The sequence below is a fragment of the Micromesistius poutassou genome (genome assembly GCF_964030765.1).
Source record: "Micromesistius poutassou genome assembly, chromosome: 19".
NCBI classification, from domain to species: Eukaryota; Metazoa; Chordata; class Actinopteri; order Gadiformes; family Gadidae; genus Micromesistius; species Micromesistius poutassou.
Genome location: NC_140289.1, coordinates 489,547 through 512,046, shown reverse-complemented (window position 1 = coordinate 512,046; position 22,500 = coordinate 489,547). Strand labels below are relative to the sequence as shown.

At 50.2% G+C, this 22,500-nt stretch overlaps 4 protein-coding genes across 4 annotated transcripts in view; 2 read left to right on the top strand and 2 right to left on the bottom strand.

Annotated features, from left to right (window-relative positions):
- Window positions 1-1,452: 1,452 nt before the first annotated feature.
- On the bottom strand, window positions 1,453-2,818 carry prkrip1 (PRKR interacting protein 1). The gene has a single exon (XM_084484072.1). The coding sequence runs from the start codon at window positions 2,798-2,800 to the stop codon at window positions 2,222-2,224; it is 579 nt and encodes a 192-aa protein (XP_084340198.1). The 5' UTR covers window positions 2,801-2,818; the 3' UTR covers window positions 1,453-2,221.
- A 321-nt stretch (window positions 2,819-3,139) lies between these two features.
- glrx5 (glutaredoxin 5 homolog) lies at window positions 3,140-6,089 on the top strand. The gene is made up of 2 exons (XM_084484076.1): window positions 3,140-3,561; window positions 4,467-6,089. Exons 1-2 carry the CDS (start codon window positions 3,261-3,263, stop codon window positions 4,637-4,639), a joined length of 474 nt encoding a protein of 157 aa, XP_084340202.1. The 5' UTR covers window positions 3,140-3,260; the 3' UTR covers window positions 4,640-6,089.
- A 469-nt stretch (window positions 6,090-6,558) lies between these two features.
- On the bottom strand, window positions 6,559-16,294 carry ints9 (integrator complex subunit 9). The gene is made up of 17 exons (XM_084484044.1): window positions 16,179-16,294; window positions 15,658-15,785; window positions 15,454-15,514; window positions 15,071-15,133; window positions 14,419-14,558; window positions 14,190-14,276; window positions 13,811-13,931; window positions 13,519-13,653; window positions 13,050-13,161; window positions 12,512-12,692; window positions 12,199-12,259; window positions 11,631-11,802; window positions 11,089-11,213; window positions 10,130-10,297; window positions 9,354-9,452; window positions 8,841-8,978; window positions 6,559-7,693 (listed from the first exon to the last, which is right to left on the bottom strand). Exons 1-17 carry the CDS (start codon window positions 16,185-16,187, stop codon window positions 7,517-7,519), a joined length of 1,977 nt encoding a protein of 658 aa, XP_084340170.1. The 5' UTR covers window positions 16,188-16,294; the 3' UTR covers window positions 6,559-7,516.
- Window positions 16,295-17,063: 769 nt separating this feature from the next.
- Window positions 17,064-22,500, top strand: part of pla2g7 (phospholipase A2, group VII (platelet-activating factor acetylhydrolase, plasma)) — a 12,079-nt gene continuing 6,642 nt past the window's right edge. The window contains exons 1-5 of the mRNA XM_084484214.1: window positions 17,064-17,580; window positions 18,176-18,303; window positions 19,186-19,336; window positions 20,093-20,186; window positions 21,143-21,260. Of these exons, the coding sequence (XP_084340340.1) occupies window positions 17,517-17,580; window positions 18,176-18,303; window positions 19,186-19,336; window positions 20,093-20,186; window positions 21,143-21,260 (555 nt within the window). The 5' untranslated portion in view covers window positions 17,064-17,516. The remainder of the gene's footprint in view (window positions 17,581-18,175; window positions 18,304-19,185; window positions 19,337-20,092; window positions 20,187-21,142; window positions 21,261-22,500) is intronic.

The following is a 22,500-nucleotide window of genomic DNA, read 5'->3' as shown; positions in this document are numbered from 1 at the left end:
TATCCCGTCTCATGGTTTACAGCTGAATCCAGTAGGAAGAAAAAATACTTTTTCATGCAGATTTTTTTTTTTTGCTCACTCAAGAAAATGCAAAAGGTGGTGAAAACATGATTTTGATTTATCTGAGCCCTAACATGAACACAAATGAGGCCATCTAATAAAGTTTCAAGATTTACTACAAGCTCTGTTTTTTTTATTCTGAAATGATGAACCGATAAAGACCATATCTCTGAGTTGCTGGGTGTTTCTTTGTAACATGAACCCTAAAGCAATGAACCTTGAGCTCCGACTACACTTTAGGCTCTTTTCTTTTGTAGACGTTAGTGCAGACAGCATTGTCACAGTGAAAACATGAAACAGACTGAACTATTTTAAATCAAATCATTTAATTTCAACATGATAAAAACAAGTTGGATACCTTGCTCAAAAAAAAACTAAAAACAAACAAACATTAAGTCCAGTGGAATCAAAAGCATTCAAATCAAGAGTCAAGACTTAAAGGCTTCTCCACAAATCTGATGTGGTCATCCAAAGAGGCTGGCTGCACATCATCCTGCAGGTGACATTAGAGCGATGACTGCTGCTGGGCCGTTGGAACACTTACCACACGGTCCACCTCCACCGTGGTCCTGCACCAGTACAAACCACTCAACCATCACCTACACACTGGGAACGTCTCAGTGGAAAAGGCATCGGACAGGATCAGCTCTCCCTAACACACTCCACCCCCCTAACACACTACACCCCCACTGCCTCCTCTCTCCTAACACACCCCCACTGCCTCCTCTGTCCTAACACACTACACCCCCACTGCCTCCTCTCTCCTAACACACTACACCCCCACTGCCTCCTCTCTCCTAACACACCCCCACTGCCTCCTCTCTCCTAACACACTACACCCCCACTGCCTCCTCTCTCCTAACACACTACACCCCCACTGCCTCCTCTCTCCTAACACACTACACCCCCACTGCCTCCTCTCTCCTAACACACCCCCACTGCCTCCTCTCTCCTAACACACTACACCCCCACTGCCTCCTCTCTCCTAACACACTACACCCCCACTGCCTCCTCTCTCCTAACACACTACACCCCCACTGCCTCCTCTCTCCTAACAGGGTCACAGGGTAACAGGGTCAGACCTGGGGGGTCATCAACGTGTCCAAGGAACATCGCACGTGGGCCTCCAGCCCCTGCAGGAGCCACGCCTTTTCATTCCTTGAGTTACTCTCTGCGACTTTGAGGGGGCCACACTTGCAGAGCTCGCAAGGGGCCGCGTTTACAAAGTCGCAATGCATCCTGGGAAATGACCCGGTCCACTCTAGGACAGGACAGGTCAGTTTGTTATCTTATTATTACCACAATGATTAGTAAAGAGAAGTCTAGATAAAGAAATAGGTCAGGAAACTTAAGCACATTTTCTTTCTTTTTTTATTAAAACACTTAGGAGATCATAATAAAAATACAACAGGTATAGTAGGGGGGCGGACTTTACCTTCAATTCTAACACACAAGTCGGGAACGCCTTCTGAAGCTGATCACACACGACCCGGGGATGAAAGGAGATTACCGTCTGAAAGATGGTCCATTAATTGTTCTTACGATTACTATACAAGGAAACAGCTTTTCTGGTGAAGAGAGAAACAAGACCGACAAAAACCAACATCTTTCAATAAATGTACAGGTCATGAATATTTAAGACAAAAAAAAAAAAACATATCAGAACAGCTAAATGACGAATGATGAATTACAATTAGAGTCAATATGTCCATGGGGTTTTAGAAGACGTCCATATAGGTTCCATTGTACAGCAGTCCGGGTTAGACGACATTACGTGACGACGATTTCAATGATGTGCGATTCTGCTTCTCAAGTCCAATCCACCAAATCCATTCCACCAAAGAACCCTGGGATCAGATCACCTTCACATCCAAATGAAGACCTCCACCCCCCCCCCCCCCCCAGCATCAGCACAGTCACACGCAGAGCGGTACTGGTGGGGTACTGGCCCAACAGTCATACACACAGGGCGGTACTGGTGGGGTACTGGCCCAACAGTCATACACACAGGGCGGTACTGGTGGGGTACTGGCCCAACAGTCATACACACAGGGCGGTACTGGTGGGGTACTGGCCCAACAGTCATACACACAGGGCGGTACTGGTGGGGTACCGGCCCAACAGTCATACACGCAGAGCGGTACTGGTGGGGTACTGGTTGTTACTTCCTGCCCATCACGAAACTGGGAGCCTCCGCATCGTCCTCCGCCTCCTTCTCGCCGTCGTCGTCGTCGTCACTGCTGCCGCTGGAGCTCTTCTCTCCGGCCTCCTCCTTGGCGGAGTCCTCCTTCGCCTTCTTGGCGCTCAGCTTCTTCCTCTTCAGCTTGTCCCTCTTCCTGCGGCGCTTGGCGGTGCGGTCGTCCGCCGCCCTCTTGTTCTCCTCCACCTTGTCCAGGTAGTCGATGTCCTGCTTCACCTTGTCCGACATCTTGTCCAGGAAGTCCTGCCGCTGGTACTCCCTGCGGCGCAGGTGGCGGTAGACGTGGAACTCGCCGCTGCCGGCCCCGGCGCTGGAGCCCATCACGTCCCGGACGAACTCCGGCGGGGCGCGCGGGTTCCAGTCCCGCGGCCGCTCCGGGATGGGCGCGGGCTTGTCCGGGTTGCGCATCAGCCGCTCGAGCTTCAGCCGCTGCTCCTCCGCGGGGGTCTTGGCGATGATGAGCTTCTTGGACTCCTTGCCGCCCCCGTGCTTGGAGGGCTTCCCCGTTGGGTCTTTCTGCGTATCGGTTTTCGCCGCCATGCTTCGAAAATCAACAATCGTCCACTTCCGACTCCCACGGGTCGACCCGGAAGCGGATTAAATCCGGTTTCGACCCGGAAAGGTTATGGGTTTTATATATTTTTGATCGCGCAGTAATACAATCCTTTAATGTTGCGTAAAATCACGTTCGTGTTTAGTTTGAAAACAACGAAGAACGTATTTAATAATAACAAAACAACTTTAAATCTATTTTTATCCGAATTACATTGCATTGCGTAAGGTTTGACGGACACGACGCTCCACCAATGGGGGACATCACAGTGAGCTGCCGGCCAATCAGCGTCGGCTGCGGCCCTTGTGACGGCTGACGCTAGGTTACGTTGGTAAGCAGAAGGACATTGACTTTACTTAACCCTCGTCTCCTGCCGTGTGTGATCGACAACTAATCAAAACAAACACCCCCTGTGTCGTTACACCACCGCACCGTCAAGCGGACAACATGAACAACCTGATCCGATCCAGCGTTCGCTGTCTGCGGCTCGGCGCGGCGGGGCACCCGTCGATGCGGCTCCCCGCCGGGCCGGCGTCGTTCACCGCCGCGCGGCTGCTGTGCGCCGCCACGGACATGCAGCAGACCCTGGGGGAGATGGTGAAGAAGGACAAGGTGGTGGTGTTCATCAAGGGGACCCCGGCCCAGCCCATGTGCGGCTTCAGTAACGCGGTGGTGCAGATCCTCCGCATGCACGGGGTGGACGACTACGCGGCGTACAACGTGCTGGACGACCAGGACCTCCGACAAGGTCAGTGGTCACTGGTCCTGATGGACCCGGGGCTGTGTGGGTTCAACCAGGGACCTCCGACAAGGCCCGTGGTCCGTGGTACTGGACTGGTCCCGATGGGCCGGGTCAGTGGTCCGGTTACTGGTCCTGATGACCCGGACTGGTCCTGATGAACTGCGCTGTGTGGGTTCGGCACGACTTCGTTTTTTTCGTTAAATTTAAACCAAAAGTTATTGTTAAAATCCTCTTTGGCAACATTTCATCAGATGGTGCCCGTTTATCCCATTGCGTCATTTCAACACCGTGCTTTATGGGGGTTTCTAGTCTGAAGGGGTCTGCCACTCATTGTGGGGGGAGGGGGGGGGCTCCACTTTTATCAGTCCTCACCAGCTCCGCCACAGGGGTGGGGTGGGGCGGCCTTTACGTCAAACGTTAAAATCTGTTAAAGTGAGGAGGAAACAGTAGTTTTTGTCAACGTCACTGTGCGTTACAGAGTCGTGAAGCCTCTATTGTGTGTGTGGCCTGCAGACAGACCCTCAGTTCAGACAAGGAAGTTAAGAAACGGACGACGTCACTCTGTTTAGTTAGCAGGGCTTGTTTTCGAGCCTGGGAGATCTGGCAATGGCTCCAAAGTGGGCGAGTTGGTTCAGACCGTAAATGACCAAATATCCTAATGCTCCTGAACACTGGAAACATGGAAAACTAGTAAACTACCTTATTCCTAACGGATAAGCACACAAGACACATTTTAAATAAGATCCAACGCTTTATCTTCTTCAAAGTGGAATTATCTTTACTTCTTTAACACTTCAAGTCGTAGAATTAACATTTGTTCATAACATTGGTCACAGAGTCACTCGAACCGGCGACCTCACGATTTGAAACACACTTGACGCTTTTCCTCCTCCCCACCACCACCACCACAGGCATCAAGGAGTTCTCCAACTGGCCCACCATCCCCCAGGTGTACCTGAACAGCGAGTTCGTGGGCGGCTGCGACATCCTGCTGCAGATGCACCAGAGCGGCGACCTGGTGGACGAGCTCAACAAGATGGGAATCCGCTCCGCGCTGGTGGAGGCCGAGAAGGAGTCCAAGTAGCTCCGCCCCCAACGCCGCCGACCGCCCCCCCCCAGAGGAACACGCACTGACACCCCGATCAACCACAGCCCATCATGTGACCGACCGACCGACCGCTGACCAGAGCCAGTCAGCTCTGCTCTCTTTTTTCTTAATTTAGTTATTTCCTGACGTGGTGGAGGAAGGTACGCGCCGGTGGGTTTAAGGGAGCCCCCCTCACCGTCTGATTGGTTAACAGGTGTTTGGGAGGGGGAGGGGGGAGGACGAGGGCGTCCAACCAGGGGTTGGCGTGCTGAACGCTGAGGTTCTGACGTTGGGATCATCCAAAGGTAATTAGCCTCGTGCACAACGTCAACTCCAACGAGTAACACCACTGACAGCGATCCCAGCCCTCTTTAGTGTGTGTGTGTGTGTGTGTGTGTGTGTGTGTGTGTGTGTGTGTGTGTGTGTGTGTGTGTGTGTGTGTGTGTGTGTGTGTGTGTGTGTGTGTGTGTTAGTTACACCTGGTGTGCGTTTGTGGGGCGGCAACTTAACAGCACGCCTGTTGGAACCTTTTGGACGAATGACCTACAAGTCACAAACAGAGCATTAGAATACTATTCCTGTAAGGACCCTCACCCTCCCTCCCCCCTCGGCCCTCACCCTCCCCCCCCCCTTGGCCCTCGGCCCTCCCCCCAGCCCGTCTCCCCCCTGCCCTAGAAGGCTCCTGTCCCTGCTGTGTTTATAGCACCACATCCTGTTAGGGTTCAAACCCGGTGTGACAGCAGCCAGGAAGTGATGTCACCACCCCGTCTTATTTCTACTATACTAAACCGAACAGGGAGCGATACTGTCATGTTAAAACAGGGTCTTATTCTTATATATTGGGTTTATTTTTATTATATTACTCCCCACGTAAAAGACTATTTTTCTAAATCTGCTTGGATATTTCGATGATAGTTTGCTTCTATAAGCAGTAGTATCTTTGAAGAAGCAGATTAGGAAATAATAGCCAATAGACACACAGCAAGCTTTGCCATTGGTCACATGTAGTTAAAGGCGGGCTTTACTATTTGTGTATTACAGGTTTATGCAAACCACTTGATTGACAGCAGGGTGCAGTAATGATTACTGTTTATGGCAGCCATGTTTGTTTGTCTCCTAGTAACCCTTTCATCTCACTGACCAGTCAGGTGGTCCAAACGCACACTTATCACGTGTACACTCTCATAACACAACAATAGTCTTCCACCCCCACCGTTTTTTTTTTACTTGTAGTTCAAAATGGCGGTCTGGGAAATGGACAAGAGAACTCTGTGGTGTATCTGTCTGTCCTGGTCTGTGGTCCGGTCTGAGTTAGCGCTGTAGCTCAGCTGCTTCACACTTTTATTTAAGTGACGCTTGTGGTGTGCACTGTAAGATAATTTATATTGAGATATTACGTGTATTTTAGTGGCACATTAAACTGTTTATCAATAAATAAAAAAAAATTTTGCCATGACTTTGTATTGTGATTTTGTCTTGAAGTCAATTTTACTTCTGTGATTGTTTTCAAAATGGAGGCGGGGGGGGGGGTCAGCCTAATGTTAAATTTACCAATACTCTTAAACACCAAACACTTGAACTTGAACCATAATCTAATTGGTACATGTATTTTAAAATTGACAGTGTAGGTGACCGTTAAACAGCCACTAAAGTTTAAATCTGAGAAACATTCTACGGTCAAATGTGCCGTTTCTACTCTTCAAAATGAGTAAATTCATAAAGGGTGTAAATGACTATTACATCAGTACTCATTCTTCCTATTTTGGTTAACTAATATTAAAATACATGTATCTTTACTAGGCCATGACTCTGAAAAGAGTAAATATTAATACTAATATTAATATTAATACTACTTATAAGTAGACGAATGGGAAGAAAGGACAACCAGGAACTGTAACTGAAAGACCCTACATCCGTTTCTCAAACCTCAAATGAGTTTTTAATACAAAATATTATTTTATAAAATAAAACTAAAGTAGATTTTACAGTAACAATACTGTAAATACTGACATGGGACGGCCAGACGATGAGGGGTGCGCTGGTGACACAGAAGAGCCAATCAGCCTTCAGGTCACCCTCCTCACCCAGAACAGTCCCGGGCCGCAGACAAACAGCTCACGTTCTCACGGCTCAGGGAGACCGACCACGACCGGCGCCACATCTCCACCGTTCCATCACCTGCCATCAGCCAATCAGGGGGCAAAGAGCAACCGCAGTGGCACACGTTCCACCAGAGGGGGGCGCTGTCCCCACAGGGGGCCCACGTTTCTGCGGTTCAGTCTTTTTATCTTTAAATGAGCCCTTGTTCCATCACCAGTGACCAGTGACGTTGATTAGCCATCAAAGGCCATTTAGAAAACCCCTTTCGTGACATCATGGGCGGGAGCGCCACCGGTAGGCTGGTCCACCTGTCCGTCGAGCCTCCGGGTTGGATAGTCACGCTTGTGATGTCACTAGAGGGCGGGAGCTGAAACGGCTCGGAAACAAGACCTTCTTCACCGAGCGGCACATGTTGGTGAGGTGGCCGGGGGGGAATCCTCCTACGACCTCCAGAGGAACCAGGAAAACTCTAGGTCTGCGTTCTAGGTTCTACACCCAGGAAGCAGGAAGCAGGAAGAATGAAGCATGAAGCATGAAGAATGAAGAATGAAGCATGAAGAATGAAGAATGAAGAATGAAGCATGAAGAATGAAGAATGCATTCCCACGAAATCGTCATGTTTTCCCGACCCAAACAAACAAAATGGCCGCCAGGTGAAGGACGTCTCAAAACGGGGGGCCCTTCAAGAAGGACGTCAGAGGGGGCAGTGCTACCAGAGGGGTCAGGGGGTCAGAGTTCAGGGGTCAGGGGGTCAGAGTTCAGGGGTCAGGGGGGTCAGAGCTTCTGCAGGAAGCGCAGCACCAGGTCGCGCAGCGTGGTGCGCATGGGCTCGTTGTTGTCGCACACGATGTGCGTGGCGTCCGCCTCCATCTGGATCAGCGCGTCCTCCGCCTGCAGGTGGAGGATGTGGCCGTCCGCCGTCTCCTCCACCTTCACCTCGCTGATGCCGTGCTGCGGGGGAGGGGTCAGAGGGTCAGAGGGTTAAAGGTCAGAGGGTCAGGGGTTAAAGGTCAGAGGGTCAGGGGGTTAAAGGTCAGAGGGTCAGAGGGTTAAAGGTCAGAGGGTCAGAGGTTAAAGGTCAGAGGTTAAAGGTCAGGGGTCAGAGGGTTAAAGGTCAGAGGGTCAGAGGGTTAAAGGTCAGAGGGTCAGAGGTTAAAGGTCAGGGGTCAGAGGGTTAAAGGTCAGAGGGTCAGGGGTTAAAGGTCAGAGGGTCAGAGGTTAAAGGTCAGGGGTCAGAGGGTCAGAGGGTTAAAGGTCAGAGGGTCAGAGGGTTAAAGGTCAGAGGGTCAGAGGGTCAGATGTAGGGTCTGGAGCTGGGTCTCTGGGTCTCTGGTTCGAGGGTAGCGACCAGCGTTTTTTCATATGTACATTTATATTGTGGCAACCCGGCCGGTCCCCATCAACGTGATGCAGAGCACCTGGAGGAAGGTGAAGAGCCGGGAGGAAGCCTGCTCTAAAGGCAGGCGTCCACAGCCATTCAGGGCTCTCTCGTGGCTGGGGAGGACGGAGAGTCCAGCCGTTGTGGCTGCGCCACGCGATCATCTTTTAGTTCTTTTATAAGAAAGACTTTATTGTTTGATTAAACGTGCCGTTGTGGCGTAACACCCAACCGATTTGCATGCTGTTTGAACCAAGGCGGGTTCACTCCCCGAGGCGGGCTGCCACAACATTAATACGCTTCCTCTGGAGAGCAGCACAGAGCCCACCCCCGGCCGCTCCGTGCCCCCGCGTCGAGGTGCCCCCCCCCCCCCCCCCCCCCGAGCGAGACTCCCAGTGAGCTGGCTGTCGCCGTGCATGGCTCACCACACCACCGTGTGAGTGTGAATGCGTGTATGAATGGGTGAATATGAGGCCATGTTGTACAACGCTTTGAGTGGCCAAAGGTCTGGAAAGCACTGTATAAATAAAATAATATATAATAATATATTATATATTATATATATATAATAATATAAATAAAACGACCACTCATTTAATGACACCGAGTCACACTGAGAAAGGCTGATGTTCTCATCGTTTTCGACCATGAGTGGATACTCCTCTCAGCACGCAGAAGGCTCTCCTGGGTCGTCTGGGTCGTCGGTCGTTGGGGGGGTACCTTGTGCAGCGTGGCCAGGAAGCCGTCCAGGGGCACCACCCCGCTCAGCAGGGGCTTGGGGGCCTGCACCTCGGGGGGCTCCTCCACCACCCGCTTCCTCTTCTTGGTGGGGGCGGCTGGCGGCGGTTTGGGCAGCGACTGGCAAACGGGGCACAGGAGGGGGCACAGGAGGGGGCACAGGAGGGGGCACAGGAGGGGGCACAGGAGGGGGCACAGGAGGGGGCACAGCTTCAGTCGGAACGTCAACCTCGTGCGGACAGACTGGCGTGCTAAAAGGACGACATGCTATTGGATAACAAAAGTCCGGTGGGTTCTCTAGGGAGCCGTTTGATTGGCTTAAATCCGGTCTGCTTAACGTCTGGTTGTTTTGATTGGCTGTGAGCGTGATGACAGCCCACTGTAGGAGGAAGACGTAGTGAGGATAAACAGGAATAAAAGGTGACCATAACTCCTCCGTCACCGGGCACTAGCGACGTGTCCGCTGACACCCACAGGCCTCGGGGCGGGGCTCACCTGCAGCGTGTGCTTGTTGTCCTTGGACTGCAGCATCCCGGAGACGGTTGCCACGGAGACGCCCGGTTTGACCTCCGAAGGCACCAGGGACTTCGCCAGCTGCAGACCACAGATTACAGATTGAGTTATGGTGAGGGTGGGGTCACTGTGAGGGTGGGGTTACTGTGAGGGTGGGGTTACTGTGAGGGTGGGGTCACTGTGAGGGTGGGGTCACTGTGAGGGTGGTGTAACGTGAGGGTGGTGTAACGTTGCGGGTGGTGTAACGTTGCGGTGGTGTAACGTGAGGGTGGTGTTACTGTGAGGGTGGTGTAACGGTGCGGGTGGTGTAATGGTGAGGGTGGTGTAACGGTGCAGGTGGTGTAATGGTGAGGGTGGTGTAACGGTGAGGGTGGTGTTACTGTGCGGGTGGTGTAACGTGAGGGTGGTGTAACAGTGAGGGTGGTGTAACAGTGCAGGTGGTGTTATGATGAGGGTGGTGTAACGGTGCAAGTGGTGTAACGGTGCAGGTGGTGTAACGGTGCAGGTGGTGTAACGGTGCGGGTGGTGTAACGGTGCGGGTGGTGTAACGGTGCAAGTGGTGTAACGGTGCAGGTGGTGTAACGGTGCGGGTGGTGTAACGGTGCAGGTGGTGTAACGGTGCGGGTGGTGTAACGGTGCGGGTGGTGTAACGGTGCGGGTGGTGTAACGGTGCAGGTGGTGTAACGTGAGGTGGGTGGTGTAACGGTGCAGGTGGTGTAACGTGAGGTGGGTGGTGTAACGGTGAGGTGGGGTCTGACCTCGGGCAGCAGGTGGATGCGTTCGTAGCGGCGCCTGAAGGGCAGGCTGAGGACGGAGCAGCGGCGGTAGGGGAGCGGCGGGGCCTGCAGCTCCAGCATCAGGTCCGAGCGGTGGGACTGGGCGGGGGGGGGCTGGGTGTACGGCTCCGGACACACCACGTGGAGGGGCTGGGGGGGGGGTTATGGAAGGGATAATGTATAGAACGCCGGTCATTATCAGGAAACAAGTATTATGGATAATGACCGGCGACGTTCTGTACATTATCCCGCTTGTTACACGGCTACTTGCCAAAACGAAAAAAAAAAACTTCACACGCTGTGTCTTTGTACCATTGGTAGTGTTGATCAAAGACGTTGACGTCGCTTAGCAACCGAGTACGCTGGGGTTGATAAGTTACCGGACTATCACTTGCGGAGTGATACGAGAGACGTGAAAAAATCCACTTCCCTTGACAGCGGTCGTTAACGGTCATTATAACACTTGGTCATTATCGGAAAATAATTCACCACCGGAAGTCGGGAAGGCCCGTGCAGGTGAACGGAGCGTTCCACAGTGCTGAGAAGAGCCGCGTAATAAATAAATAAATAAATAGAACCGCATATATAACTCGATTTGATAGAATCAGGAATTGGAATCAGAATCACATTTTTTCCATCTTGTTGTACAACTCCTCAACAGCCACAACACGAGATAAAGTGAATAAGATAGTAAAACAAAGAAGTGGTAGTGGTACCAGCCATGGTGGACTCCAGTGCAGTAATGTCACATTACTGCCCCGTCCCCCCTGGAGACTAACTGGGGTCGTAACACAGGACTATGGATTCATAATGGTTTTCTTTAGTGTGGGTGGGGTCGGGGGGGGGGGGGGGGGTGGATTCCTCCAGGAGCCTGACCCCTGTTGGTCCTGCACATGAGCGTCTCTCCCCATTGGTCGGTTTGAAGCGGAGGGCGGGCTCACCTGGATCTCCTTGAGCAGCTTGGACACCTGGTGGAAGTTGAGGCGCGTGTCGATGGGGCAGTACACACACTTCATGGCCAGCGGCTGGTAGGGCGCCAGGGCGTCCAGGTAGGAGAAGTCTGGCTCTGGGGGCGCAGGAGAACAAAGCCTGAGGACCTCACCCCGAGACCTGACCTCCTCCTCCTCCTCCCCCTCGAGATGATACTCGATGATGATAGAATTAGTAGTATTTAGAAAAATAATGAATAATTATTTAAATTCAAACCAAAATACTATACCATTTTATTTTGTTACAAGCTCCATTTAAATAAACACATCAAACAGATGTGTGTGTATAGGTTAAATAAAAGGTCAACAGTCTAATAAAGACGGGGTCAAAGGGTAAATCAAGTAGGTGAGGTCAGCTCAGGTTCTTGTGGCCATTTTTCCCTTCTGCTGCACCAAACCTACAAAACCACATAGCCTAGCCTAGCCTAACCTAGCCTAGCCTAGCCTAGCCTAGCCTAGCCTAGCAGCGGCTAGCAGCGGGGGGGGGGGCGTACCGGTGAAGATGATGGTGTTGAGGCTGGAGCGGCCCCACAGCTCCATGAAGTGGACCACGTCCCCGAAGCGCAGCGACGGGTGGCCGGTGAAGACCACGCAGGGCTGCCGGAACTCGCTGCTGAAGTCCCCGTGGATGCTGGGGTAGTGCTTCAGCTTGTTGGTCTGGATCAGCTGCAGGACAGACACACACACCGGGGTCAGGCTACACGCTCGACCGTCCCGCGTACACGTGTGGGGCGGACCGGGCGCCAGGCCGGACGCTAGTCCCGCTGTTAACGTAGGAGAACGTAGGAGAACGTAGGAGAACGTAGGAGAACGTAGGAGAACAGGTGTGAAGCCAGACAGAGACTAGTCCTGCTGTTCACACAGGAGAACGTAGGAGAACAGGTGTGAAACCGGGTTACAATTCATGCTGTTAACTTGTTTGAAACCAGGTGTGAACCAATATTACTGTTTGAAAATGTGGAATTCTGGGAAAACCAGGTGTGAAACCAGAGACTAGTCCTCCTGTTTACACAGCAGAACGTTCCTTAATGGATACGCAGCGGCGGCAGCAGCAGCACCCACCTCTGCGTGGGGGAAGGGCGGCTCCGGGAGGTAAACCTTGGACTGTTTGTTGTGACAGAGCCTGGACAAGGCCACACAGAAAACACACGCAATCAACAGGTTGGCCAGGCACGAGGAGTCAAACACTGATCAGAAAGTAACAATCACTGATTAAAGAAATGAGGCTTTGAATCAAAACAATAAGTAAACAAGCGTACAAGTACAAGTTAGCTCATGTTGATCCTGGTTGACACAAATATAAGCACAGACAATCTTTATTGTGAAAAATTCAAAATAAGAAAAATAACTATTTCAAATTCAAAGCCCCCCTCACCACTCGGCGAAGATCTGGGAGAACTCCAGGGAGCTGTTGGCGACGGGGGAGATGAAGTAGAAGGGCGTGCTGCCCAGGTTGGCGCTGTCGATGAACTGGTACAGGCACTCCAGCAGGTCGTAGATCACGCCCGACGAGTAGCACGGCACCAGCACGTTGCCCCCCGCGCGGATCGTCATGGCTACGGGCGGCATGCCAACAACGTCAGGACCACCGAGGACACTCTCTCTCTGATCGGAGCGCTGAAGGGAGGGTTATTGTTGCGGGTACAGGCAGGCTGTGGGCATCGGGGACGGAACCCGGTACCTTTCAGCCGGGAGCCAATCGCCGTAACCACAGCTAGACTACACTCATCAACGACAGCAGTGCCTTTGAGGGGCTACGGCGTACGAACGACGATCAACGTGTTTTGTTCATTCTCAAAAGGCGAGTCAGTGATTCTTTGTTCGTGCAGATCACCGATGTCATCGTTTGGTTCTGACTGAAAACGCGTCCTTCAGGCCGACACCCCCAGACGGGTCTCGTCAGAAGAACCTACCCAGGTTGCTGCAGAATTCTCCCAGCATGCCGTCTGGGTTGGCGGTGGGCATCTGTGTGAGACCGGTCAGGATCAGGATGTCGCTGTTCTTCAGGGAGCTCTGGTCCATCGGCTGGAGAGACGGAGGAGGAGGAGGAGGAGGAGGAGGAAGAGGAGGAGGAGGAGGAGGAGGTCAGGTTTGACTTTAGACCGTTCTTACGACTCCATCAACAGCAGACTTTACTTCTTGGTTCCTCTCCAGTATTATTAAAGGAACCCTATTTTACCAACAACGTGTGATAGGTCCATCAACGTACCAGCCTAACCAGTGGACTGTACCAACTGGGAGGTTGATCTACCCATCACAGATGAATGGACACTCCCACGTGTGATGACGCAATGGGATGGGGATTTTGAAATCCTGTAAAGACTAATCGACACCTGGTGGTGAAACAGTTGGACCTTTAAGTGGGTTCCACGTGCGTCTTACCTGTGGATGTGTGGTGAGGAGGGAGGAGCCGGACATATAGGAGACCTTCTCGTAATGTGATTGGATGATCCAGTTCGAGCTGCCCAATGAGTAGCCGGAGCTCAGAGGGGACACCTGCACAGCGCCAAACAACTCCTGAACAACAACCACAACAACAACAACAACACAAACCAGATGTTAGGTGTTCACATCTGCACTCGCGTTCCCACAGGAGCAGAAGGAAGCGACAGCGATGGGTCCACAGGTACATCATGGTGAGAGTCGTGTGTGTCCCCAACAGAAGGTATTTTACCACTTTCTGGGAGTATCCGACCAGCTGCACTTTGCTGAGAGCCGAGTTGACCTCCTGTATGGTGTAGCATCTCTTCCACGCCCACACCTCCGCCACATCCTTCAGCGGCCCGGGCAGCAGCCTGGACCCAACATACACACAAACCCCACCCCCGCCCGTTAACACCATTACATCCTACTACAGAAACGTCTTCATAATCTATAGATATTCAGTCATCTTTTTCCAAAGCAGCATCTGAATTGGGCTACGTGTCATGCAGGAGAATGCGGACACAGCGATCGAACCCAGAACCTTTCAGCTACACTTTCCTGCTTCACACATCATTGCATATTAAAAAAGGTACTCTGTGTTTTGAGAGGAGAACAAACAGCATGTGAACCTTTGTATCTCCTTGTTCTTCCAGCAGGTGGCGGACTGGGCTTTGGGCACCCGCTCCATGTGGTTGACCAGCTCCTCCATCAGCAACCTGGAGGAGGAAACAACCAACCGGAAGCCTTAACACTGAACTTCAATTAAATAAAAGCGTGTTTGAAGTTCAACTGATCCCCATCAATCATCAATCAGCATCTTACACAAAAAAGAAAGAGTTCATGTGAATCCCTCCCTACCGGCCGATCTGCAGCGTGGGCTCCGTGGCGTACACAGTGCCGGTGAAGCCGCTGTGCTCCGTGATGTAGGGCAGCGCCATCATGCAGTGGTAGTTGGAGATCAGGATGACGTCGATGGTGGACAGGTCCATCAGCTCCCTCTGGAGAGGGCCGTGTGTTAACATCACAACGTAGAATAACATGGAATAACATGTTTGACCTTGATTATCAAGATCATGACTAGTAGTAGTAGTAGTGGTGGTACCAGTAGTATTCTAAGTAGTAGTAGTATTAATAGTACTAGTATTTTTAGTAGTAGTATTTATAAAAGTAGTAGAAGTCATAGTATTAATAGTAGTAGTAGAATTAATAGTACTAGTAGTTTTAGTAGTGGTATTAGTAATAGTACTAGTATTAATAAAAGTAGCACTAGTCGTAGTTGTAGTAGTAGTAGTAGTAGCAGCAGTAGTTATAGTAGTAATAGCAGTGTATTAACTAAGAGTAGGTTGTAGGTTGGTTTAGCCTTTTATACTATAACCTTCTGTCATTTTAAAATGCATATATTTTGGTTCAGGTTATATACTCAGTTGTATTCAGCAACACAACTGCAGAGCGTGTATGGCCCTGTGGTGTCGTCTGTTACAGTTCAGTCAAAGGCCTGCTGTTTGTTTACCTCTGGAAGACAGAGCTCCGGCTGGGAGTCCACAAACACCCTGCCACCACACTCCTTCAGCTCCTGGACGCACAACAACACAACACAACACAGATGTAGTGCTGTGCGGTACTGTACATGGTATAATGGATTTGGTACAACTATTACTACATAAAATCTACTATCTCATCCTGGCCAAGCAAGCCACAGTTTTTAAATACAATTCATCCACATTCATTTATCATGACTAAAACAAATAAACATAACACATATTATTAACCAATTTGTATATCATGTCTGTACATTATGGGTGCCGTTCCTAGCCTGTGTAAAGCATGCTTATACGAGTTAGTGACCACAGTGTCCCCACAAACCCAATCAGACACAAACAGACCCTCCTATACCTTCTCCAAGTTGATCGCTCCGTCCTTCGACACCCAGCCTGGCAGCTTGGAGAGTCTGGGACTAACGAACCAAAGAAAAGAGAGAGAGAGAGAGAGAGAGAGAGAGAGAGAGAGAGAGAGACACACGACACCATGAGAGACTTTACACAAGAGGGGCAAACATTCCCCAACGGGTGCACCTGTCGCTGCTCGAACCAGACTCACCTGTGCACCAGGGGCAACGGCAAGAAGTTCAAGACGGACGTGGTGTCCAGGCCACAGTCCAGCATGATGGTGGTGGATTTAAACTTGAGCACATTGCAGGGCAGCGTCGGGTGTCCTGATAAACAGTACTGGGGTACAGTAGACAGGGGTACACAGACATTGTTCATTTCGCTCAAAAATGGACAACCAACCAACGTATCTGTCACGTATTCACCGGTATGTACACACGCGCGCGTGTATACACACACACACACACACACACACACACACACACACACACACACACACACACACACACACACACACACACACACACACACACACACACACACACACACACACACAGCTACGAGTTGAGTCAGTAGTATTGCAGAGTTTGATCAGACTCATGAATGAATGATGCTAGATGGGGGTTAGCTGTGGTGGGAAACAGAGGCTTGTTCAGACCAACTCGAGCCGCTCACCGGACCTCACGGTCGGATACTAGTTCACAACCACCGGGACGAGGCCGCGTTACTCACCAGTTTCATTTTGACACCCAGAGGTTAAGAATTATGTTGAATTGACTAGCTGGCTCTGCTAGCATTAGCTCTGGCAGTACATGCTCAGTGTGTTGTTCTCTCCACCAGTGTTGCCAGATTGGGCCAGATTTCCGCACTGGCTGCAACGCTGCAGCCAGCGTTGCCAGATTGAGCGGGGAATCTGCCCCAATCTGGCAACACAGTTCTCCACTCGGCTCTACCGGGTGTGGTTCCCCGTCACAGCGCCCCCTGCAGCCCCGGAGGACCCGCTCACTGCACCCACTGCCGCACTGCCCCAGTGCTTCAGCACTGTATGATAAACGGTCCAAAGTCGTTACTGGTTTGTTCCCAGTACAAGAAGAAAGGGGGAATCGTTTACAATATAACTCTTAATAAAAAATATTATTTAGTCCTACGTGGACAATATAAAGTGTTGGGACAATTTCTGGGATTGGTGTTTGACTTAACTGGAGATGATGACTTAATTCCTATTGTAAAGTTATCGGCTGGAGATCTAATATTAAAAGGTCTAAAATAAAATAACAAAATAAACAAAACGACGTGGACATAGTTCTTTATTACATGGTACAAACAAACATTTATATGGCATAAAGTTAAATAACTCCCTATCAGCAGCTCTGGTTATGTGTCCATAGACTTCAACACTAGCCCCATCCTCACTCCCAGATAGCCTAGCCTGGGTTAGCATTAGCGTTCAACAGATCTGCTTGTTTACCACTAGCCTAGCCCGGGCTATCATTGTTTACCACTAGCCTAGCCCGGGCTATCATTGTTTACCACTAGCCTAGCCCCGGATATCATTGTTTACCACTAGCCTAGCCCGGGCTATCATTGTTTACCACTAGCCTAGCCCCGGCTATCATTGTTTACCACTAGCCTAGCCTAGCCCGGGCTATCATTGTTTACCACTAGCCTAGCCTAGCCCGGGCTATCATTGTTTACCACTAGCCTAGCCCCGGCTATCATTGTTTACCACTAGCCTAGCCTAGCCCGGGCTATCATTGTTTACCACTAGCCTAGCCTAGCCCGGGCTATCATTGTTTACCACTAGCCTAGCCCGGGCTATCATTGTTTACCACTAGCCTAGCCCCGGCTAGCGTGCGAGCGGGCTGTCAAACATTGGTGGACTCGCCACTCCCGAGTGACTCAGCCTCACCCTTCTGCCCCAGATCGCTCACTACACCTGGGCTGTGCACACAGAGACACCGCGTCCCGCAGCTCCGCTAACCTCAACCCGGGCCCGGCTCTAGTTTCTGCTCTTTTAGTCAAAAGATCAAATCAGAGATTAGTGTTTTCTAGTGAGCGGTGTCGCCCTATATGTTCTCTAATGGAGGACTGGTACAGCTGTTAGGCAAGAGGATCTACGCGTGGTCGAGGACAGGTATGGGCTGGTTGAATGGTGGCGTTTGATCCGTCTTAAAATATAGTTGTGGTGTGTTTCCATTTTAATCACTGATCTTGAGTCAATATGACCTCTAACCCAGTAACTGTCACGGTTATTTGATACAACGGGTTGATCGATCTGTCCATTATAAACACTGACACAATTCTGTTCGTGAGATTACCACGTTTCAAATGGAAATTATGTAAACGCTCACCTATGAGAGAGAGAGGCGGACAAATGGAGAAATTATATAATAATTAATCATTTCCATCTGAAGTAAAAAATATAAACTAACTTGTCAGAAATTCCTCTTAACAAAAAACATCTTAAAACTTTTGAAATAACTTCGAAGTGAACAAGATATTTACTCAAACAAAGGATAAAGAAAAATCTCTATATAATTGTGTCTGGTATGGGGATCTGCTAAAAAAAAAAAGAAAAGAAAAAAGACCAGGACGGTATAAACATTTAATATAAGTACAATCTTCTTCCAAGTACCCAGTTCCTAGTCAATATGTCCCCATGGTTGTGTTCTGCCTAAACATAATTAATCAGTACGACTCTCTCGGTACATTCACTGTTTCCTTGACAGATAAGGGGGCCAGCACACTAGGTCTGTGTGCCATGGGGAACCACTGCAGCAACAACCTGGGGATCCCCCCAGCTAAGGGTCCGTACCCGGTGGGGTGTACCGACCTCATGGTGGACCAAACTACCAAGGTAGGGTCTGGAACGCCCTCTAAAACCAGCTGGAACCCCGTTAAATACATGAAATACATGACATACATACCGGAATATATGAAATACATATACGGAAATACATGACATACATACCGGAATATATGAAATACATATACGGAAATACATGACATACATACCGGAATATATGAAATACATATGGAAGTACAGGGGATACATACTGGAATATATTTTAATGAATACAGAAATACATTAGATACATATATTAAATACAGACTGGAGCTATACAATTCATACTGAAGTTGGTTACATGACAGATTGTCTAGTGTTCAGTTTGACCCTCAGCTGAATGCATTGTAAGTCGCTCTAGGTGAAAGTGTCTAAAACTTACATTTTATTAGCTCTGCATGATCTACAACTTGAAAAATTTAGTTTTTACTTTAAAAATAAAGTTATGGGAATATCAAAATATAGCTATAATACAATCACCTTCAAAATTCTCCCTCCTATAAACTCGTATATCATACGGTCAAATCAGCCTAGCAGGCAGCAGACAGGGATCTCTCCCTCACCCTCTTCCCCTCACCCTCATCCTCCCCCCCTCCCCCTCTCCCCCGTCCCTCTCTCTCACCCTCTCCCCCGTCCCTCTCCCTCACCCTCTCCCCCGTCCCTCTCTCTCACCCTCTCCCCCGTCCCTCTCCCTCACCCTCTCACCCTCTTCCCCTCACGCTCTCCCCCGTCCCTCACCCCCTCACCCTCACCCACCCTGTCCCCCCTCCCTCTCCCCCGTCCCTCTCTCTCACCCTCTACCCCGTCACTCCCCCCTCACCCTCTCCCCCGTCCCTCTCCCTCACCCTCTCCCCCGTCCCTCTCCCTCACCCTCTCCCCCGTCCCTCCCCCCAGGGCACCTTCTTCCGGCTCTACTACCCGTGCCAGAAGCTGGAGGCAGGCGGGCGTCCGGACTGGATCCCCTGCAGGGAGTACTTCAACGGGCTGGCCGACTTCATGAAGATCAACCGCGCCATCAGCGAGAAGATCTTCAACTACCTCTTCGGTCGGCCTCACAGATGTTATCAGAGATGTTCTTAGAGATGTTAGATGTTCTTAGAGATGTTATCAGAGATGTTCTTAGAGATGTTATCAGAGATGTTCTTAGAGATGTTCTTAGAGATGTTATCAGAGATGTTCTTAGAGATGTTATCAGAGATGTTCTTAGAGATGTTCTTAGAGATGTTCTTAGAGATGTTATCAGAGATGTTCTTAGAGATGTTATCAGAGATGTTCTTAGAGATGTTCTTAGAGATGTTCTTAGAGATGTTAGATGTTCTTAGAGATGTTCTTAGAGATGCCTCAGAGAGGTTGCCAGACCTTGTTTTCCTTCCAGATACCGAGTATAAACCGATACAGAATCTAGTGTTGTGACTACTGACAGCACTTTGTTCTTATTGAAGTCTTCTCTTACAGTAATGTACAGTCGGTTCACTCACTGTCAACTGTTTTTTTTTTTTGTTGTCAGAACTAGATCATTTACATTTATACATTAACGAACGCAGCATCACGCTGCACGTGTTTGTGATGTCCTCTGCCTGTGTAGTCAATGAGCTAGTCACGTGATGGGATCGGATCGGCACAAAGATTTGCGTTCTTGCCGATACGGATACTGTGTCTGCGGTATATCGGAACAGCTGTACTTCCAGCCCCTGGTCTACAGATGACGTGAAACGCTCCACACTGTAGTCTGACGTCAGCGGGCGCGGCTGCAGGGGGCTCCGCTCCGCTCTCACTGTGGTCCGTTGTTCCGTCTCCTCAGGATCCTTTAAGATCCCCGCCTACCTGGACGCGCCCTTCAAGAGCAACGAGAAGTGTCCCGTGGTCGTCTTCAGCCACGGGCTGGGAGCCTTCAGGTGAGCCCACGCAGGACTCTCCTACACCTACTGGCTACTGCAACACCACCACCCACACCACCACCCACAACACCACCACCACCCACACCACCACCTACTACACCACCACCCACACCACCACCCACAACACCACCACCACCCACACCACCACCTACAACACCACCCACACCACCACCTACTACACCACCACCACAACATCACCACCACCCACACCACCACCTACAACACCACCCACACCACCACCACACCACCACCTACTACACCACCACCACAACACCACCACCACCTACAACACCACCACCCACACCACCACCTACTACACCACCACCACCCACACCACCACCTACAACACCACCCACACCACCACCACACCACCACCTACTACACCACCACCACAACACCACCACCACCCACACCACCACCTACAACACCACCCACACCACCACCACACCACCACCTACTACACCACCACCACAACACCACCACCACCTACAACACCACCACCCACACCACCACCTACTACACCACCACCACCCACACCACCACCTACAACACCACCACCACAACAACACCACCACCCACAACACCACCACCTACAACACCACCACCCACACCACCACCACCTACAACATCACCCACACCACCACCACCTACAACACCACCACCACAACACCACCACCCACAACACCACCACCTACAACACAAGTGAACAACTAACACTATGACACATATTATTCACTATAGCCGCTATATAAACTACCCTATTATCCACTTATTATCCAAAATGACCAACATATAAACCAAAATGACCCAAATATACAATAACCCCCACCACTGTAGCACTATAATCCACACTTCCTCTCGACCACACATCTGCTTAAACTATAACCTGGTTATCCACAATATAAAGTTACTGTTTGATCCTCCTCACTGTACTCATGTCGTGTGTCTGCCAGGACTTTGTATTCCGCTGTGTGTGCTGAACTGGCTTCAAACGGATTCATCGTGGCCTCGGTCGAGCACAGGTATCTCTATTTTCATTTATATATTTCTATCAATTTCCATAAATCTCAAGTCATTTTTTTTTGTTTTAATATAAAGTAATCTTCTGTCAGATTTCAGGCCCCTAAAGTGTGCATTTGTGTATAAAACAGCTTGCCATCTTACTCCATTCAGATTAATTCATGATATGTCTTTTATAATTACTTATTTTTCGTATCTGGACCCCAAAAAACGTAACACTGACCGGTAACTTAACAAACTATAGAAAGAAGAGCATTTAATTCCAGTAACACACACACACACACACACACACACAGAACCACACACACACAGAACCACACACACACACACACACACACACAGAACCACACACACACACAACAGAAACACACACACACACACAACAGAAACACACACACACACACAACAGAACCACACACACACAGAGAACCACACACACACAGAACTACACACACAACAGAACCACACACACAAACAGAAACACACACACACACACACAGAACTACACACACAACAGAACCACACACACACACAACAGAAACACACACACACACACACACACACAACAGAACCACACACACACACAACAGAACCACACACACACAACAGAACCACACACACACACACACAGAACTACACACACAACAGAACCACACACACAACAGAACCACACACACACAGAACTACACACACAACAGAACCACACACACAAACAGAAACACACACACACACAGAACTACACACACAACAGAACCACACACACACACACAACAGAAACACACACACAACAGAAACACACACACACACACACAACAGAAACACACACACACACACAACAGAACCACACACACACAACAGAACTACACACACAACAGAAACACACGTGCCATCGAATGACAGGAATCAGTGGACACCGTCTTCCGTCCACCAGCAGCGGTCCAGCGGCTAACGAAGGACGTCCCGCCGGCACAAAGGCTCTGAGCGGCCGGCGGTTGATACGTTGTGTGGCAGAAGAAAAGGCCGCTGTAACAATAGCACATACCAGCTCATCACTTTCCCCTCTTTATTATTAGTGTAGGCGGCAGGGCACCGTACAGAGGGGCGAATAAAGCCCTGTCTGAAGCCAGGCTCACCCCTGCGGTCAGAATGGAACAGGCCGGGGGGGGGGGGGGGGGGGGGGGGGGGCGGGGCCTGTGGGTTAGCGTAGCGTTGGGTCTTGGATCATCACCCCGTTGCGAGCCGAGGATCTGGATGAGGTTTCTGTGTTTGGGGAACAAACGATCCTGCTTTT

Excerpts from the sequence above, each read along its gene's own strand:
- ints9 (XM_084484044.1), bottom strand. Across the intron at positions 13,932-14,189 it reads AAGAACAAGGAGATACAAAG|GCTGCTGCCCGGGCCGCTGA; the intron begins GTTCACATGCTG and ends TGTTGGGTCCAG. Across the intron at positions 13,654-13,810 it reads TCGGATACTCCCAGAAAGTG|GAGTTGTTTGGCGCTGTGCA; the intron begins GTAAAATACCTT and ends GTTGTTGTTCAG.
- glrx5 (XM_084484076.1), top strand. The coding sequence starts at position 3,261 with ATGAACAACCTGATCCGATCCAGCGTTCGCTGTCTGCGGCTCGGCGCG. Across the intron at positions 3,562-4,466 it reads CGACCAGGACCTCCGACAAG|GCATCAAGGAGTTCTCCAAC; the intron begins GTCAGTGGTCAC and ends CCACCACCACAG.
- prkrip1 (XM_084484072.1), bottom strand. The coding sequence starts at position 2,800 with ATGGCGGCGAAAACCGATACGCAGAAAGACCCAACGGGGAAGCCCTCC.